Consider the following 21,716-nt stretch of genomic DNA (forward strand, 5'->3'; position numbering starts at 1 on the left):
GGACCATTCGATTTTTGTTCATGGATCAACGTGACTGTTTTATGGATGTTTTGTATGTTTTTATGGAATATTGATTGTTACTAGATTGTTTGGCAATTGTTCGTGGATCATTAGCTTTCTACTTGCAAAACATATTTTCCCGATACAATGTTGCATGTATAATGATAATATTTTTTCATTTCGGTTACCAAAAAGTGAAATACTGTAATGAGACGTAATTGAAAGTTCGTGTGGGATAGTTTTAAAATTACAAGCAGTTTTTACGATCTACATATAAACAAAGTAACCAAACATATTCAGTTAATCTCTCATTCAACGCAAACTTTCACCAAGATCCTATCCGAACAAATCCAGTTTTTTGTATGTATGCACTTAAACCGAATGCAAAACGTCGATCAGCCAATCAATACCTGGGTTATCGCAGCATAGCGTGTGGCAAACTAATTTTGAAACATCTTCGCGCGTTCTGGCGAATTGCTGCACACGCCGACTGCATATCTACAAGGTACTGATAATACTGCATCGCCTCCACTGGCCACCACCGGTGCACCGGTGGTGTGATAACGCACCGTCAGAATTAACGGACTATATAAAGTCCGCTTCGGCAGCTGACCATTATCAGTTTGGTAGCGTTCTTCCTTGTGAGAACTACCACCGTCAGGATGAAGCTCATCGTAATAGTAGTTGCCATCTCCCTGGCCGCTCTGGTCAGCGGATCGTACGTCCCCAGCGTTGAAAAGGACATCAAATATGGTAAGAATTCGAGATCAAATCTGTGTTCTAATCTTGTATAATGAATGTCTTTTGAATCTTCTCAGCTGACAAGGACTTCCTTATGAAGCAGAAGTTCTTCTTCGAAATTCTCCGGAATATCCATATGCCTCTTCAGTACGAGGAATACATGATGTACACCAAGATGTGGGTGGAGGATTCGACCAAATACACGGTAAGTAAAACGAAGGATTAAATTTGAATCCTTTTAACTCATGGCTTTTTCCCTACTAGAATTACGAACAAGTGGTGGAATTCTTCAACATGTACAAAATGGATCTGTTCCTTGGAAAGGGAGAAATATTCACCATCAACAACAAGTATCTGCTGAAGCAAACCTACATGCTGTTCTCGTTCCTGTATAACTCCGTGGACTGGGACACGTACTACAAGAACGTCATCTGGGCTCGCGAAAACGTCAACGAAGGAATGTTCATCTATGCCATCACGCTGACTGTAATGCACCGCATGGACTTGCAAGGATTGGTTCTGCCAGCTATCTACGAAATCTATCCGTACTACTTCTTCAACACTGACATCATTCGTTCTGCCACCTACCGTAAGATGTACGACCCTAAGTTCGGATTCTACGGCAACGGAAAGTACAACGTTGTGTACTCCAACTTTACCATGACCTATCCGTACGAAGTGCCCTACAAAGATATGTACGTTAAGGACGGCATGATGATGGACTACTACTACGAGGATATCGGTTTGAACTCCTACTACTTCTACTTCATGATGGACTATCCATTCTTCCTCGGTGGTGACAAATTCGGCTTGCTCAAGGAACGCAGTGGTGAAATCTATTTGTACATGCACCAGCAACTTCTAGCTAGATACAACCTGGAGCGATTCTCAAACATGATGTACCCAACCAAGATGCTGACCTGGCAATTCCCGTTGAAGACCGGATACTTCTCGCTGTTGAGCTACTGGAACGGAATCCCATTCAAGTACCGCGACATGAACTACATTATCAAGGATACAGACTTCAACAAGCTGGACTGGATCAAGGACTGGGAAATGAGAATTCGCAAGATGATTGACGATGGATTCTTCTACCTGGACGATGGCACCAAAGTGGATCTGCGCAAATGGGAGAACATTGACTTCCTCGGAAAAATGATGAACTGCAACATGGACAACTTCTTCTGCCAGAAATTCGGATTCATTGAAATGCTGTCCAAGATGCTGCTCAGTGGCACTGACTTCATGACGATGAAGACCTGGCCATCAGTCCTGATGCACTACGAAACGACCCTGCGTGACCCGATGTTCTACAGCTTGTGGGAACGCCTGATGAGCTTCTACTACTTGTTCAAGAGCTACTTGCCGTACTACACTTTCGACGATCTTAGCTTCAAGGGAGTCGTCATCAAGGACGTTGTGATCGACAAACTGATGACCTACTTCGAGTACTTCGATTCGGACATTTCCAACGTCATTCCCATGACCAACGTTGACAAGTACTGGGACTTCAACGTTCTGGGTCGCACAATGCGCCTGAACCACAAGCCATTCACTTACACTTTGGATGTCATGTCTGAGTTCACCGGCAAGGGTGTCATCCGCGTCTTCTTGGGACCGAAGTTCGACAAACTGATGGATCTGGAGTACTTCAGAAAGTTCTTCGTTGAAATCGACCAGTACTTGGTTGACATGGTCGTTGGCAAGAACACCTTCATCCGCAACTCTCGTGACTTCTACTGGAGCGTGCGTGACCGCACAATGTACACCGAACTCTACAAGAAAATGATGATGTCGATCGGTGGCAAGGACAAGTTTATCCTGGACATGTCGGAGGCTCACTGTGGATTCCCGGATCGCCTTATCCTGCCGAAGGGCTGGGTCAGCGGAATGAAGATGCAGTTCTACTTCATCATCACTCCTTACATCGTGACCGAACCAAAGTCCGACTTCGTGTTCGACAAGACCTTCATGTGCGGCAAGTACAACTTCATCGACAACCTACCGATGGGCTTCCCCTTCGATCGCGAAATCGATTATACTTACTGGTACACGAAGAACATGCTCTTCAAGGATGTGTTCATCTACCATATGGACGACATGAAAATGAACAAGGTTTAGTAGGATTAGGACGAAACCACCCCCTTGGAAGTTCTGCTCTATTGGGACTGATTATGCTGTTAAGTTTTGTTATCTGAATATACGCTGCAAGATTTTATATGATTTGTTTCAGCATTGATTGGAATATCACATAGTCATGGTAACTTCTGGATTGTTTATTTAGCTATGATTACCGAAAACCACATGAAGTATTTTTTCAAGGCATCAAAAAGTACTTAACTTGTTGACTAGTAAATTTTGTTAATGATTCTATAGGAATCCTTGAAGGATTTCCTGGAGGAATCCGTGGAGGAATTCCTGGAAAATATTCTGGAAGAATTATTGAAGGAATTTCTGGAGGAACTTCTGAAGGAATATAAAGATGAATTCCTGGAGGAGTTCATTGGCGTATCCCTGGAGGAATTGCGGGAAAAAAAATGCAGGAATTCCTGGATGAATCCCAGGCTGATTCACTGGAAGAGTTTCTGGATTAATTTCTCGAGGCGTTTTACAAGAAATCTTTAGAAAAAACCTGGAGATTTCCTTGTAGGAATTTCTGGAGGCATTCCTGGAGAATTTTTTGAAAAGATGGCTGAAGGAATTTCTGGAGGAATCCCTGAAGAATCCCTGGAGGGAAATTCGGAGGAAGAATTCCTGGAGGAATTCTTAGAAAAGAAGCAATCCTGGAGGAATTCTAAGAAAAAATCTAGTTTGAAATCCCTCGCGGAGTCCTGGGAAGAATTTCTAGAAGCAAGGTTGCAACCATTCATTTGCAAAGATTTACATTCATTTGCTATTATCTCAGTTCAGAAGCATGCTATCGAAAAACAATGTATGGATGAATTTAACCTTGTAGTTTTATCTGAAAGTTTGCCGAATAACATTGGGGTCGCAAACGTATACCAAAGCCGTGAGCGAGCTGTGAAGGCAACTCTCCACGCGGTGAATGTAAATTTCATTCACGCTGTGGAAAGTTGCATTCACAGCTCGCTCACGACTTTGGAATGCGTGTGCGACCCCAATGTTATTCGGCAAACTTTCAGATAAAACTACAAGGTTAAATTCATCCATACATTGTTTTTCGATAGCATGCCTCTGAACTGAGATAATAGCAAATGAATGTAAATCTTTGCAAATGAATGGTTGCAACCTTGTCTAGAAGAATTCTTAGAGGCATTCCTGAAGGAATCCTTAGAAGAATGCCTGGTGGTTTCCGAGGAGGAATTCCTGGGGAATAAGAGAAGGCATTCTAAGAGGAATTCCTGAAGGAGGCATTCTTAACCCTAAAAGGGATACCTGGGGTCCATTGGACCCCAGGCGCCTTTCAGAGCTCGTCTTTGATGGAACACACTCAGCGAGGTGACGAAACCCAAGTAACCAAAAGTTCCGCTTCCCATGACGAAATGCACTTTCAAGTTCCGCGAAGTTCAGATAAAGTTCCAAACGGAACTTTCTGGCTGCTTAAGAGGCTAACGATGAGCCTTGCTGGAACTTCGGTCACAAGTTCTGGCAATGCTCATTGTTAGCCTCTTAACCAGCCAGAAAGTTCCATTCGGAACTTTATCGGAACTTCGCTGAACTTAAAAGCTGCTTAAGATGCTACTCGGAACTTTGTCGGAACTTTCAAGTTCATAGAAGTTCAGTTCAGTGGCATTGTGTTTCAATTAAGATTAAATTTATTTCTTTTACAGAAAACAACTATTTAAGCATACACAAATAAAAGACAAATATGAATTTATTAAACCAATGAATACTAGGCTTGAGCAAAAAAAAAATGCAGCCCATCGGATTCGAACCGATAGTCGCTGCGTGAGAACCCTACGCTCTACCACAGTACTACAGCTGCGATTGAGTGAACAGCTGCTAAAGTCTGACTTGGATCGATTTTCTGTCGGCAACTAGTTTTGCACATTTGTACAGTAGTGAAGTAAGCTTGACTTTCTCAAGTGTCTTCAGCAGCGCAGCGGTAAGTCGGTAGGCCATCACGCAGGAGGATCCAGTTCAAATCCACATAGCAGCGACATGTATGAAAATTAAATATCAGAAGCAATATTCAGACATGAATCACAAACAATCCACCAACAGGGTTGTGAATCTGAAAACACATTTTTGTTTCTGCATGAATTTTGTCAAAGTTCTGCCAAAAGCTGCTTAGAAGGCTACCCAGCGTGCTTATGTGAACTTTCAAGTTCCAAAATTACTTAAAAATGAAGCTGCTTAGAAGGCTAATGAGCAACCTCGAACGAGCTGCTTAGCTTATAAAGTACCCTCTTATTTGAACTTTTGGTTACTTGGGAATTGAGGCCATGAAGGTATCTCTTTTAGGGTTAAAAGAATCCTTTAAAGATTTATCGGCGGATTCTGTGAAAGAATTCCTGAAGGAATCCGTGAAGGAATTCCAGGATGAATCTTTAAGGGGATTACAGGAGAAATCTCTGGAAGAATCGAGCAATAATTCCTGGAATAATCAGTGGAGGAACTTCTGGAAGAATTTCTGGAAGAATTCCTGGAAGAATTTCTGGAGAAATAACTCCGGAAAATCATTGACATATCCCTGGAAAAAACCCTGAAAAAAATCTTGGAGAAACCTCTGCAGGAATCCCTGGAGAAATCACTGCAGGAATTCCAAGCCAATTTTCTGGAGAAATCCGTGGAAGCATTCCAGGAGGAACTCCTGGAGGATTTTCATGGGGGATTCCTGAAGGATTTTCAAGAGGAAACCCTGGAGGAATATCTGGAGGAATACTTTTAAGAAATCCCTGTTGCATTTCCTGGAGGTATTTCTGGACTTATTCCTGAAAGAATTTCTGAAGGAATTTCTGAAAGAATTCCTGGAGAATTCCTGGAGGGATTCCTGAAGGAAAACCTGGAAAAAAATTGTGGAGAAATTTTTGAAGCTTCCCTGGAGGAACGTTTGGAGAAACTCTTGGAGGAATTTCTCATGGGATTCCTTGATGAATTCATGAAAGAATTCCTAGAGAAATCCATGGTAAAAATCATGGGAGAATTCCTTAAGGAATTCCAGGAGGAATCCCTGAAAGAGTTCTTGGGGGAATTCCTGGAGAAATTCTCGGAGGAATCCCTGTTGGATTCCAGGTGAGTTTCCTGAAATTATTTCTGGAGGAATTCATGAAGGAATTTCTGGAGGAATTCCCGAAGGAATTTATCAAGGAATTTCTGGAAAAAGATTTAAGAAATTTTAAAGTTTATAGGAATTTTAAAGAGAATTCCTGGAGGAGTCTCTGGAGGAATCCCTGAAGGACTTCTAGGAGAAATTCCTAGAGGATTCCGAGGAACAATCTCTGGAGGAATTCCTGAAGGAATCCCTGTGTTAATTCCTAAAGGAATCCATCGTGGATTCCCTGGAGGAATTTCTCAAGAAATACATGGAAAAGATCCAATAGATTTTTACACGATTTTCTGGAGGAATACGTGAAGGAATCCTTGGAGGAATCCCTTGAGATTCCTTGAATCGTGGGACATCTGGTAGATTTACTAGACAATTCGAGGAATTTCTGTAGGAGTTTCTAGAGCAATTCTTTGAGGAATTTCTGGAATGTTTATGAGCTTACTGGAGGAACTAATTGAGGAATTTATAATTTCTGGAGGCATTTTTAATGAATTTCTGAAGACATTCATGGATCAATCCCTGGAGAAATCTCTGGAGAAATGCCTGGAGATATTCCTGGAGGAATCTCTTGAGAAACTTCTCAAGGAACTCCTGAAGAAATAACTGGAAGAGATTTGGGACAAATTCGTTCAAAATAATTTTTTGGATGAATCCGTGAAGGAATCTCTAGAGGAAATCTTGGACGAATTTTGTAAGAAATTCTTAGAAATTCAAGAGGAATTCCTGAAGGCATTTTTGGATAAATTTATGGTGGAATTCCTGGAGGATTTACTAGAGAAATTTCTGGAGGAATTCGTTGAGGAGTTTCTGGAAAAATATTTGAGGTGCTCTGAAGGAATTCCTGGAGAATTTACTAGAAAACATTTTTTGAATTTCGAAATAAATTCATGGATGAATTCCTGAAAAAAAAAAATCCTGAAGAAATTCCTGTACAATTTCCCGAAGAAATTCCTAGAGAAATACCTGGAGAAATGAATGGAGGAATTCATCGAGAAATTCCCGGAGGAATTTCTGGAAGGGTTCCGGGATAAATTTCTTCTAGATTTTCTGGAGTAATCCGTGGAGGCATTCCTGGAGGAACCTCTGAAGGATTTCTTGGAGGTATTTCTGTAGAAATTCCAGAAGGAATTTCTGGAGGAATTTATGGAGAAAATCTCGGAAGAATTTCTGGAGGAAGTTCTGAAGGAATTCTTGGAGAAATTTCTGGAGAAGTATTTAGGGCTTCCTGGAGCATTGTCAATACCCCGAGAAATTTCTGAAGGAACTTTTGAGGAATTTCCGAAGAAATTTATGGATGAATCCCTGGAGAAATTCTTGAATAAATTCCTAGAGAAATTGCTGGAGAAAATCCTGGAAGAGCTCTGAAAGAAAATCCTTGAGGATTTTTTGGAGGAACCCGTGGAGGAATTCCTGGAGGAATCCTTAGAGAAAATCTTGGAGGAATTTTGGCAGAAATTCCTAGAGGATTTTCTGGAGTAATCACTGGAGAAACTCCAGCAAGTATTTTTAGAGAAATTTTCGGAGGATTTACTGGAGAAATCCCTGGATAATTTCCTGGAGGTTATTCTGAAGGATTTCTTGAAGGACTTTATGGAGGAATTCCTATAAGAATTTTAAGAGGAAGTCCTGGAAGAATTCTTTGAGGAATTTCAGGAAAAATCCCAACAATCACTCATTTAACAAGCACCTTTATGACGAATGAATTAAGCATGATGCTGAATAACATTTGGATAATTTCCTGGTACCACCTATGTTTGGGTTTTGTTCACACAAATTTGGAGAAATTATATAGCACAGTGTTGTGTACCAACTGAACTGATTGTTGTTAAAAGCGTTTTAGAAATATATGGTAAAGCTGTTATTCAGCTATACCAAAAATGATTAAAAATAAATAAAACTCAAAATTTTTCAATTTCCACGACAATTTATGATTGGCACTTATGCTATGAACAACTATTAAGAAAAAATGACTGCACATAAATTTACCTAAATCAAGATTCGAACTCGAGACCCGTCGATTGCCAACCGTCCCTGTTTTGGTTCCGGGTCATTTGGCCGAATGCCGTTTGGCCGAAAAATGAATGGTGAACTTTAGTGATCATGCCACTGTTCTCCGCATCAGTATTACTCGAAAGAACAGCTTATGATTCGAAGAAGGAATAATTTTTGATAAAATATTGACAGTTTAAATGCCAACTAATCCCTCAATGTCAAAACTAGAAAGAATTGCCTATATTTCTTATGATTATATTGGTAGCTGGAATGACAAAAAAATCCTATGAATTCTTTCGAACATGATTCGGCCAAATGGCATTCGGCCAAACGACCATTCGGCCAGATGACATTCGGCCAAATGGCGTTCGGCCAAACGGCATTCGGCCAAATGGCTGGACACCCCTTCTTATCTGTGCCATTCTAGAGATGATGAGTTTAATCACTCAATTCAAAACATAAACTTCTTGTGGATACACTTCAACTCCTATTCAGCAGTGGCGGATTAGTGCAGAACCACAGAACATTATGGTTAACAACCGAACAGCACATTAGTTCAGGTGCTGTTAAGCAAAAAAATACGTTTTTTCAACCTGTACTATGAGTCGAAGTATGACAAAAGCGCTTGTTCGACATGTGAAAAACACACAAAAAGCTGAAGAAGGTCTTGTTAAACTGTTTTGTGAAAGAAAATACTGCAAGTCGAATTGAAAACTAATTAAACGCTTGAAAAGTGTTTTAAATTATCATTGTCAATACCGATACGAAAGATTGGCTACTTTTTCAATTGAAAAAGCATTTGTACAGTAATGTGTGTAATATAATTTTAGTTCAGCTATCACTACTTTTATAAAGCAACAATTCAGCATTAGGCTGCTGCTTATTTTTGAAAAGTAGTTGAGACCTGGAATTCGAGAGAAAACTCAGAGTTTGAGCCAAAAATATTGAGATTTAGAGGTGGCGCAGTCGCCTCAAAGCTAAATTTTCGAGTAGTAAAAAGGTTTATTTTTTATTTTTTTATTTTTGTGTAATAATAAAATGGTGTTTTTACTTCAAGTGTCATAACCTTTTCAATTTTCAACCGATTTTCAATCTTTTTTATAAATCTCCCACAAATCAAATTTCGAATAAACTTGTGGAACGTTATTTGTTTCCAAAGCCACAAAAAATATGAGTTTTTAAAGATTTAATTTATTTTTTTCTTTTTTTTTTACAAAAAAAAAATAACTTTGGAACCCCATAACTTTCAAATCGCTTGACCAATTTCAAATCTTTTAGCGTGCTTTTGTAGATATTTCTGAAAAAATCTGATCTCTTTTTATGTAATTTGAATCCTAAAGAGCTTACGAAATCCAGGTTTCAACAACCTATGAAAAATAAGCTGCAGCCTATTCAGCATGCATGCTTGTTTGTGGCATGCGATTGTTAGTTGGGATATTAGATGCTTCCTAGAGGAATTGTTGGAGAAATGTGTGGTGGAACTTCTCGAGGAATTTCTGAGGGAATTTATGGAGGATTTTTGGATGAAACGCTAGATGAATTACCGAAGAAATTTCTGGAGGAATCCATGGAGGTAGCCCTGGAGGGATTTCTCGAGGAATTCCTGGAGGATTTCCGGAAGATATTCCCTTGGGATTTTCTGGAGGAATCCGGGGAGAAAGTCTTGGAAGAACTCTGGCAGAAATTTCTAGGAGATCTTTCGGATGAATGTCTGAAGAAATTCCTGGGGGAATCCCTGTAGGAATCCTTGAAGGTACTTCTGAAGGAATTACTGATTAAATGTTTGGAGGAATTTCTTGAGGAATTTCTGGTAGAATTACTGGAGGAATTTCTGGAGGAATTTTTTGAGGAATTTCCGGAAAAATATTTGAGGTTTCCTGAAGGAATGTCTGGAGAATTTCCTCGAGGAATTTCAGATGGAGCTCCCGGAGGGTTTTTTTGAGGAGTCTCTGGATAAATTCCTCGAAAAAAATTCACGACATCTAAGTTTCACATTGCTTTGAAATCATCACCATCCGAGCTTCCGATTCCGAAACTTCCTGCAGAATCTCAATATTGAGTACTTCATAGTTCGTGTAACACCATGATTCTATTTTGCACCCTGATCATATATTGCACCATCATTGTAGTGCAGACCCAAATGCAGACCCCTAGTGTCAACAGATCCTTCTTTCATACACTTGGGCGTTAAAGGGTGAAGAAACTCGTTTCACCCATCCCACCGAAAAACTATCACTACAAGCTACCATCAACCCTTACGAAATGGTTAGACCAGGATATACTTATCTACATCTGGATAAACGCCACCGTCATTGTCTCCGACACCGTGGACGTTGGCCGTAGCGAAGCGACCGAACGTCAGCGCTTTTTATGAGCAAATTAAAATGAACTAGAGCACACAATAAAATTAAATTGTTCCTTTACCTTTCTCGTCGGCAGTGGAACACTGTGTAGCTAAAACTGTAAAGTTTGCCGGCCTCGCACCCGATGTGACGACACGGGAATGTGCCTCGTAAAATTTTCCGGATGAAGATCACGTATCAGCTTTTATTATCAATTTTCATGCGGGACACAAAGGTAACTAAACCGGGAGACAGTCGCAATCCTTTCACTTGGGCTTCGGACAGGACATAGCGTGCCCACTTGGAGTTTTCACGGGATTTGTCCACCAAGCGTTTTCTGGACGTGGACTAGCGTAGTTACAAGGATTTGCTTGTATGTTTGCGAAGTAGGGTGTGACTTATATTTTTTCCTAGGTTTTCCAGACTGAACCAAGGCAGGCATCGGCACCGCACACTGTATAGAAAATTGATGACAGAATATAGCAGATACATGACAAAAGAAGGTTAGCAATGAAATATCAAGGTTTGGAGGAACTATGGAAAAACGGTGAATGTTTTAGACTGCAGTTTTTACGGTGTTTCTTTGACAATTTGAAGAAATTTCGGCAACAGATCTTCACCCTAATGCTGCTCCGTTTGAAGACACGCTCATAAAACAATCGTTAAAATAATAAACTTGTGTTAGCATCTGCCACTACTGTTTGCAGGCGGACATGACGAAACAAGGATGTCAACGAACGAACAATTGTATTACTCTGCTGTGTCCTCTGGTGGCTCTCAACTCCTCCACCCCACCCTTCAAGTGGAAGAGCAATAATAATTACTTTCTATTCTTTGCTAACGATATCGCTATCATCGTCATTGCCGTAGAGTTGCCGGTCTGCCGGTTATTAGTAACAGGGCCAGGGCAGTTTATAGTCGCTCGCCAGTTACAACAGTGCTGATGATGTCCTGACATCGACTTTTTATAAGGAATCGCTGCGCTGGAATAGCGAGAATCCTGTCAAGCGTGAGCTTTGAACCATCATCCAACCATCCCAGGCTGTTTCGATGACAACGCGTTTTGTACGCTCCAATGAATCGAAACCCGGTAGAGATGAAGTGACGCCGCCGGTATTAATGACTCTTCTATCCGGTTAAAATGAAACTATGCCCATCCGAAGGAGTTACGGTACCGGAAAATTGCTAAAGTTTCCGGAATTTTCTCATTTAATTGATGCACTTGATAAATGCAAAACTTCTATCCAAAATCCTTATTTAGTATGTTTTCTTTGTTTTCTTTATCTTTTTTCTGTCTTTGTTTTCTTTTAGTTTTGTCTACCCTTATCTGTCACATATATCAATCGACTTAGTTCAACGAATTGAGATGATGTCTTTTTCTTATATTTTTTCTCCTAAACCTTGGGGGGGGGGGGGGGGGGGGGGAATCTGCTCAACTCCACCTGGACGGCCTAGGTCCAGGTAGTGTGGGCATAAGGTCGCCTTATACAACAAAAGGAAAAGCCAGGACTACTCCCTCCTCGACTCACTAAAGACATTCCCGTGGTCGCCAAGCCCTTCGTCTCTCCGGAACCACCAAGAAGGCATTGCTTCATTCCCTCAAGGTTAGCTGCGTAGCCTGCAGTAACGAACATTGCTGACTCGCTTTGGAGTGTCCATAACGATAGCAGGCTGGCGCTTAACCAGTTTCCCGAGTGGTCCTCACCACTCCCTTTGTTCTCGGAAGGCGACATCAAGAACTGATGCCTACGTGCAACCAGATCTGACCTGTTGAAGGCAAGGGTATCAGTACCCTTCAGGCCCTATCAGCTGCACTAGAAGGTTGCTGATAGTAGGGCCTGCCCCTGCCCATAGCGGGGACCCCTTTCCAACCACGAGCTCGGATCCAACCCAGTAGTTCTCGTTCTCTCCGCGGCCAATTACGAGTCACTACTGTACAGTAGTGAATCCTCCTTCTCTTACGCTCAAGTGCTTTCTCGGCGGTTTTTGTAACCGTCTACGGAGTACGGTCTACCTCCCCTTCCGGAAGCTCAGGGTGTCTACTCATAACTAAAACAAAAATTCCCTGAGTTTTCCAGGTTTTTCCAGATGAAATTTTGAATGTGCATAGTTCAAAAAATAATTCAAATTTTCTAAAAATTATAAAGGGTGACTTAGGGTATCATCGGCAGGTTTGTTCTCTTCGTCATGAAGGATTTATGCCGGCCAAATTGCCTGAAACTTGATCATATTCAGCTTGGTTGGGAAGGATTTGATGCCAACTCTGAGTTCAACAGGTTTCAAAAAACTCCCCATGATGAAGAGAACAAAACTGCCGAAAATAAATTCCCCTACTCTTCAAAAATTCTTTCAAGATTTCTGAGCATAATTCCTGGAATTTCTTCCAAAGTTTCTTCTTCGGTTTCCGCAGGATTCTTTCACACGAGATATCTGTTTGAGTACGTCCCGATATTTCTTGCATGGGTTTTCCGATATACTTCTAGAGATTCTCGCTGGATTCCTCCTGAAGATCCATTCAAAACTATTCTAAGTTTCTTCAAGAATGTCATTGGTTGAACCTCGTAGCCATGCGGTTAGAGTTCAGTGGATGAGGGTTCGATTCCCGCTCCGAGCGATGAAATTTTTCACGAGAATAGCTTCTTATCCGTAGCCACTCCTTGTTAAATTTTGTTCAATCGGTACAACCGCCGGTTGAAGCCAGTGTCCATGTATTTTTTTAGTGATTTTCCGGGACAGCTATCCATAAACTATTAGATTTTTACCGATAGTTTTCCGATATTCCTCTTGTTTTCCTCGCGGAACTTCGTCCGCAGCTGCTTTCAGGATTCCTTGAGGTTTTCAGAATTCTTCCTTGAATGTCCTCAATATTTCTTCTCGGGATTACTATTACCAAGAACATTTTTCGAGATGTCTAATTTTCTTCTCAGGTTTTTCCTGAAGTTCCTGTCGAGATTTCTTCAATAACACTTTGTGAAGTTTCCCGCAAAATTTTATTTGAATTAAGGCATTTCGTAAGTTATCTCAGGAGACATTCTGAGGAAAACCCGTAGAAGAATCCCTGCAATTACTTTGGGAGAAATCCCTAAAGGAGTAGGTATCCAGAATCTCGGGACAATTTCTGGTAAAGATTCCAGGAAGAACTTTGGTAATAATGCACAGAATATCTGTAAAAACTCTCAGGTGGATCACTGCAAGAAATCCGGAACAACTACAAGAAACAGCCTGGATCTGAAAGAATGCAAGAGAAGAATTCAATAAGAAATATCAGCAAAAACTCCTGTGGAAATCCCAGAAGGCACTCTGGAAAAAAAAATTAAGGAGAAAATCCAGGGTAAATTAAGAAAAACTCTGAGAGACATCTCATGACCAACATTGGAAGGAATCTTCTGAGAGAAGTTCCAGGAGATACTCCGAGAAAAATATCAGGTAAAACTTCAAATTAAACCTCGCGAAAATTTTAAACAAATTCCTGTAGGAGACCAGGAAGAATATCTCGAAGAAAGCCCAAAGCAATGGTTTGAAAATATCACAGGAAAAAAAATGAAAGAAATCTCTTGAGGAACTCTTGCAGTAAATTCGTGTAAACTCCTTCAGAAACCCTTGGGGGTACTTTAGTAGAAACCCCAAGAATAACTCCTTTAGCAAGTCTGAAAGACATTCTGTGAAGATCTTCTGGGGAAGTCCCAGGAGGAACACCGAAAGGAATCGGGTAAAAATTCCGTGAGGAGTACCGAAAGAAATTCCACGATTTATCCCGACAGATATTCTTATAGACATTGGCGTATCTAGGATTTTTTCCTAGGGGGTGCCTTGGGGGTGCCAGTTTCAGTAGCTTTTACGTTATTTTGCTATTTTCTTAAAAGGAAATACCGATCCACCCTCAATTTCTTAGTATAATGATACACTGCGTCGCGGGAAAAAATAGAATAAATTTAAACGCGCTATATTAAAAAACAGCTTTTTTTGGTAAACCCAAGTAATTTCTTTGGATTTGGAAAATTTCTTCGGTAATATCTTTGGATCCCCTTCGGCAATTTCTTTAAGAATTTATTTGGTAATATGTTTAGAAATTGATACTAAACACCTTTCACGCATCTTTTGAAAATTGTATCGGCGATAACTTTGAAAATTTTTTTCGCCAATTCCATTACGAGTTTATTTGGCTTTAATCTCATTAGCGAATCCTCTGAAATGTTTTCTCGGGAGTTCCTGCGCCAATTTTTTAGTAGTCTTTCAAGCATTATTTTGTTAATGTCAGCAATTCTATTGATATTTTCTTTTTAAAATTCTTTTAGTAAAGCCTTTGGTAATTCATTCGACAATGACTCTGGAAACTTCCTCGCATTTTTTTTGAAAATGTCTTCGGCAAATCATTCTACTTTTTTTTTTTGGGATTTTTGTCTTTTTTGGACATTTATTATCTATGCTATTCGGTATTCCTTCGCCAATTCCTTCGAAAACTTCTTCGGAAATTCTTTTATAAATCGCTTCTATAGTTTCAATAAAAATTCTTTAGAAAATTTCTTCTAGATTTCTTCAGTTATTATTTCAGGCATTCCTGCAGCAGATAGTTTTGGAATACCTTCGGCAATTCTGATATTACTTGCATTGAAAATTTATTTGGGAATTTTATAGGGCAATTTCCTTGAACATTTTGGAAACTTCGATTATTACTTTGAGAACTTCTTTGGCAATTCCTTTGAAAATTGATTCGACGAATTTCTTAAAGAATTCCTTCAAGAATTTATTTGAAAAAAAAAACTTTGGTGGTTCTTAAAAAATTCTGTCACGGTGATACTACGACAATTACTTTTGGAATTCTTTCAAAATTTTATTCAGGAATTCCTTTGATGGTTTCGGATAATTCTTTGAGAATTTCTTCGATTTTTTTTTTGTGAATGTTTGTAAAATTTTTTTATAGAATATATTTCGGCATATTATTTTAAGATTAGATTCAGCCAATTTTTGAAAAAAAGCCTTAATATTTTTTTCACGAATTCCACCGGTGATTCTTATATAAATTCCTTTGCAACTACTTTGAAAGTTCTAAGGTAATTTTGACAGAAATTTTTCTAGTAATTTCTTTGGAAATTTTTCGTGAATTTCATAGGATTTTCTTCAAGCAAGCCCAACTTAGAATTTCTAGATTTCCAATTTAGCAATTTTTGGAAGCAATGGATAAAAATAGAGTTAAATGATAAATAATTGCAAAAGTAATCACGATAAAATTGCCTGAGAAATTTGATATACAACTGAAAAAAAAAATTCCTGAAATAATTTCAGAGTAATAACCATTGAAATTATAAAAAAAATCCAAAGAAATTAAATTCCAATGAAACCAACGCAGAAATTAAAGAAAAAACTTGCTGAAGAAACTCGCAAAGAAATGGCCATACTGCGGTCTAGCAAACACGGAGTCGTGGGTTCGAATCCCACCCATCTCTCAATTTGACAATCAGCAATATTCTGTGCCTTCTAATTAATTACAAGTTTTCCCCGTAAATCCCTATAGAATTTCACTAGAGTTTTTTTTTTCTAGTAATACCTCCTATGATTTCATTGGAAATTCCAACTATTCCCGAAATTCGTTTAGGGAATCCTCTAGAGATTTATACTTGTATTGCTGGAATTCCTTGAAGAAGGCCAAGAGGAGTTCCAGGAGAAATATTCTGATTAATTTCTAGAGTAATCCATGAATAAAAACTTTAGAGGATCTCCTGGATGAGTCTTACGAAAAATCCCTGGAAGAATCAAAGACATTTCTGAAAGTATCCAAGGGAAATTACCTGGAAGAATCCCAGCAAGAATGCCAGAAGAAATCCCTACAGGGATTCCCGCAGATATTACAATAAGAATTTCTGGAGGAGACCTAGGAGGCATTGCTGAAACATTAAAGGCAGCAGGAATCGCTTATGGAATCCCAGCAGGAGATCCTGGATGAAAGTCAAGAAGGGTTCCTGGAGGAATCCAATGATAAATATTTGTAGAAATCCCAGGAAAAAATACTTTAGAATTTTCAGAAGGAAACACTGAAGGCAAGGCTCCTATGAAGATTGCCTTGAATAATCCCAACAAGTATTTAGAGGAATCCCTGGAGAAATTCTTAGAAGAATCCCTAGAAGAATTCCGAGAGATATTTCAGTAAGAATTTCTGTAGGAGTCCTAGGAGGAATTGCTGGAAGAACCATAGCAGGAATAGCTTGAGAAATCCAATTGAAATTCCTGGAGGAAGAGCATGAGAAGCTTATGAGAGAATCCTTGGATAAAATATCTTGGATAAAAATTCTAAAGGATTCACAAGAAAAATCTAAGAAGGTATTATTAGAAGGATTCTGGGATGTATCATTGTAGAAATCTCAGAATAAATCCTAGGAAAAATTGCTGGAGGAAACTATACAGGAAATGCCTGGGAGAATCCAAAGAAAAAAATCCTTGGAATACCTAGAGAAGTCCCTGCAAGAACCGGTAAAGGTATTCTGGAAAAAATATAACGAAGGCCCTGATTGAATCACAGGAGGAATTTCTGAAAGAGTCTCAGGAAGATTTCCCGGAAGAACTCCAGCCACAATTCTAGGATAATTTTTTTTTTAACTGTATTAACGAGATTTTTAGCCCTAGGCTAGTTCATCTCGGTCTAGGATAAATTCTTTTAGGAATCACTAGAAGAATTTCTGGACGTATTCTAGTAAGAATTTCTGGAGGAATTGCTGGAAGAACCACAGGAAAAGTTGTTTGAGGTATCCTTGGAGGAAGGCCAAAAGGAGTTTCTGCAGGAATTTCTGGACGATTCTTTGGATAAAATCTCTGAAGGAATTCCTGGATGAGTCCTTGGAGAAATCCGTGGTAGAATAATCAAAGACATTTCTGCAAGAATTCCAGGAACTTTGCCTGGAAAGATCCCAGCAAAAAACAGGAGAAAGCTCTAGAAGAATCCGTAGCATAAATTCAAAAGTTCCACAGTTATCTGGAGGAATTCTTAGAATTCCGGGAGGTATCATAGAATACATTTGTAGAGAAATCCTAGAATCAGGAATGCCGAGAGTATCCCAGAAGTAGTTTCTCTAACAAATGCCTGGAGGAATATCTACAGTTCTCCTTGAACGAATCGGTAGAAGTATACTGGAGGAATCTCTGATGGAATCACAGGAGGAATTTCTGAAGGAATCTTAGAAGGATTTCCCGAAAGTATTGCATCAACTAAGTATGCAAGGAGAATTCCCTAGAAGAAGGCCCAAACCAAGGGCCGAAACGTCGGATGCAATAGTATCATAATTTTCCGGACCGAAAGGCCAATCGTAGAGGGATAAACTCCCTAGAAGTATTTCTGAAGGAGTCCTAATGGGGATTGCTTAAAGAATTTCAGCTGAAATTCATGGAGAAAGGTCAATAGAAGTTCTTGGAGAAATCCTCTGTGGAATTTCTGGAAGAAAGTCTGGAGGAAGTCCTGGATAAATCCATGAAGAAATCTCTGGAAGAATCACCGAAGGGATTATTAAAAAAAATCCCAGGGAGATTTTCCGGAACTTCCCTAGTAGAATACCTGAAGGTGCCACAGTGAGAATTTTGCATGAATCGCAGCAGAAGTTGCTTGAGGATCCTAGACACAATTCCCGGAGGAAGGCCAATATAAGGCGCCATCCACAAATTACGTAACGCTCTAGGGAGAGGGGGGAGTACGGCCGAGCGTTACGGTCCATACAAAAATTTTAAGGATTTCATACGTTACGTAATTTACGTAATAAATGGATGCTGCCTAAGCTCCTGGAGGAATTTCATGAGAAATTTCTGGAAGAATCTCTGAATAATATCTCTGAAGGAATTCCTGAAAGAATCACAGGATAAACTTCTGAAAGGATTTCAGGAAGACTGTGTTGAATAACCCCGCCAGGAATTCCAAGGGAATCCCAATAGAAATTTTCAGAGGAATCCCTAGAAGAATTCCGAGAAGTATCAAAGTAAGAATTTCCAAAGAAATCCTAGTAGAAATTGCTGGACCAATCTCTGCAGAAATTTCTAGTATGTACAACCCCATCAGGACTGCCTGGAGAATATTTCAACCACTTAACCTAATTTACAGCTCTTTTGTCCACTAGGGCACTGCGTGAGCGATTCCAATTGGCAGCTGCACTTAATCTTTGTACAGCGCCTAAATGTATTCTATTCATTCTTATTCTACTATATCAAACTGGTAGCCTTTGCGCTGCTGTCATTTTCTACCCTGTCCATGGTAGAATGATGAGTACGAGGATGTTGATGTGTGGCTTTTGTTCCTTTTCCAGTCCGATTGGGGGTTCATTATGAGTTGCCGTTTCGCCGATATCCAATTATCCAGGTCCATTTGAGCTATGGAGCTCAGAAGAGGGTCAAGTGCCAGTGTTTAAGAGCAACTGACGAAGTGCCGGGGCTGGGATCGAACCCATGACCATTCACTTATGAAACCTGGAGAATATTAGGGGAAGTTTATTGAAAGTAAAATCGGTAGGAATCCATAAGGAAACCTAGAGAAATCACTGTATGAATAGATAGAGGTATTTCTGTAGAAATCCATAGAGAAGTCTGTTGGTTGTTCTTACCAATATCCTAAACGCCAAAACGTACAACAACTATACAAGTAATAATGGGTGTGCTTAAGTTTTGTTGAAATGTTCCATTGATAAATACTAGAATTATTGTGTTAAGTTTTAAATTTCAGGTGTCTGTCAAGTAAAAATTCTAGGGGTGCCAAATGTGTTCTAGGGGGTGCCAGGCACCCCTGGAACCCCCCCTAGCTACGCCAATGCTTATAGAGTTTGGGGATAAACTCTGGTAGAAATCCTACGAAGATTTCTTAGAGCAAAACACTGGAGGAACTCTGGGAAGAAATAGCATCCCCGTGAAAAACTCCAGGAGAAATCGGTTGGAATTCAGAAATCCTGGAAGGAATCCGGAAGTATACCTTTCCGCAAAAAAACCAAAAAGGAATACCAAGAGGAATACCAAGAAAAATAGCGTCAAAAATGCGTAAGGAATTTTATTAGAAATCCTGGGAGACTTCCAAGGAGATATTTTTAAAGAAGTTCCAGAAAGAAATTCTGACAGAATTTCTGGAAAAAATCCTTGTAGCGAAATTTCTATATGGATTTTTACTACCAGGTTCATACGACCCAATGATTTTTTTTATCGGAGTAAAATTTCCCTGAGTACTCAAGAAATTCCCGTACTGGAGTACTCAAGAGTATTCCAGGTTTTTCCCTGTTAAATAAAATTCCCTGAGGATTCCCGGTTTTGCAGGTTTTTCCAGGTAGTAGATACCCTGAAGCCGTACTGGCTACTTGAAAGTCCATTTTCACCCTCGGTGTACCTCAACATTCTATTGAGAATGATGTTTTTGAGCACCTTCCCCGCCGTGTCGATCAAGCATATTGGTATATATGCCGACGGGTCTTCGGATGGTTTTCCCGCCTTTGGCAATAGTACCAGGCTCTGCCTCTTCCAAGCTATACAGATATCTGTATATTTCTGTTCAAGAAAAAACACGTGTTTTTCATCCTGTACTCTGAGTCGAAGTAAGATGAAACGAAAGCACTTATTTGACTTGCGCAAAACAAATTATACAGTTACATGTGCTAATTTTTACATGAACTCAACAAGAAGCAGAAAAAGGTCTTGTTAGATTATTTTGTAAAGGAATTATTGCGAGTCGAATAAAAATCTTATTAAACGCTTGGAAAGTGTTTTACATTATCATTGTTATACCAATACGTAAGGTTGAACATGGGCTACTTTTTCAATTGAAAAATCATTTGTACAGTAATGTGTACCGCATAGTTTTAGTTCAGCTATCATTACTATTATACAGCAACATTTCAGCATGCATACTTGTTTGCGGCTTGCGATTGTTAGTTGGGAGATACATGAGCTAATTTTTACATGAACTTAACAAGAAGCAAAAAAATGTCTTGTTTAACTATTTTGTAAAAGAATAACTGCAAGTCGAATAAAAATCTTATTTAACGCTTGAAAAGTGTTTTAAATTATCAATGTTAATAGCGATACGAATAGTTGAACATTGACTTCTTTTAAAATTGGAAAACCATTTGTACAGTAATGTGTATAGCAAAATTTTAGTTCAGCTATCATTACTATTATAAAGCAACAATTCAGCATGCATGCTTGTTTGCGGCTTGCGATTGTTAGTTGGCTGACAACCCACCTTGATCTTCCCTACTTTACGCTCCATCAGTAAAACAAGATGGACGATTTTGGGATCAACTAAACTGAAATTAACAGGAAAACGAATCTCAAAATGGATGGATGTGGTGATGGACTTGGATGAAATTATCGGGCTACGGCAATCGATGAGATGGATGGACATACAATCGATTTTACTAATGCATTGGAAGAGATAAGGTAAGAAAACTAATTAAACTACTAAAAACCAATTTATTCAACAACGTTCTGATTTTAGGAGGACAACAAAACGCTAAACGACACAGGAAGGAAAACAACAATAACAACAACGCTAGGCGCTACACGTCCAACAGGAATTCATGTTAATCATAAGCACTTTTAATTTAATAAGCAAAAAATTACCTTTTTTCGTAGTTCAATTCCTTTGACAAATAAATCAATTGCAGAAATCGCGAATTTGCGTACCTCGGTCCTCTAAACACGAAAGAAATCACATAGAAATACGTTTAACATCACTTATAACATTTTAAAACTCACTCACTACTTTTACCTTTGAAATTCGAGAGTAACTTTCACCAAAAACTGAACTAGACTTCAATTCACTTCAACTGACTTAAACTCAACTCAAACTCAAAAATTTGGTCTTGATACTTCGAATTAAATTCGCGCACTTCTGTCTTCCAGCCGATCTTGTAGCGAAATGATCGATTTGAAGCAATCGTTGCGCTAGGAAACTGTGCCGCTTTTCAAAAGTCCCATTATTGAATTAGATGACTATTATTAAAAATCGCGCCAACATTTTCTGCATGGCGATTTTCATGCATGGCGACAAATTTGCAGTATGACTGTAATTCGCCATAAAGTAGATACGCGCCATTCGCATTATGCTATAAAAGCTCAAATCACGAAAGCTTTTACAAACGTTACGACATATATCAGCATAAGTAACAGGGATGGAGCAATTTTACGAACAAATAAAATATTTCTTGGTCGTCAACATTAATACAACATAAATTGAAATTACTTTAATTCTATTTATTTGTTTTAATCCATTAAATTTAACTTAAAAACGCAAAACGTTATAATGTAACGCAACTGAAATTTTCAGAAATGCTAAAAAACGCCCTTCCAACGCCTCTGAAACCAGCCTAAAACGCTCTAAGAATTCCTGAAATGCATCCGAACCCCCTTAAGATCCACTTGGGCCACATGTAACGCACCTGTAACGGCTACAAAACTCG

At 39.3% G+C, this 21,716-nt stretch overlaps 1 protein-coding gene across 1 annotated transcript; it reads left to right on the forward strand.

The window, feature by feature from the left end:
* Positions 1-597: 597 nt before the first annotated feature.
* Positions 598-2,959, forward strand: LOC109419367 (hexamerin-1.1). Its single transcript, XM_019693599.3, has 3 exons — positions 598-753; positions 819-946; positions 1,006-2,959. Exons 1-3 carry the CDS (start codon positions 663-665, stop codon positions 2,860-2,862), a joined length of 2,076 nt encoding a protein of 691 aa, XP_019549144.3. The 5' UTR covers positions 598-662; the 3' UTR covers positions 2,863-2,959.
* Positions 2,960-21,716: the final 18,757 nt, after the last annotated feature.

This window comes from Aedes albopictus, chromosome 3, assembly GCF_035046485.1.
Source record: "Aedes albopictus strain Foshan chromosome 3, AalbF5, whole genome shotgun sequence".
In the NCBI taxonomy this organism is placed as follows: Eukaryota; Metazoa; Arthropoda; class Insecta; order Diptera; family Culicidae; genus Aedes; species Aedes albopictus.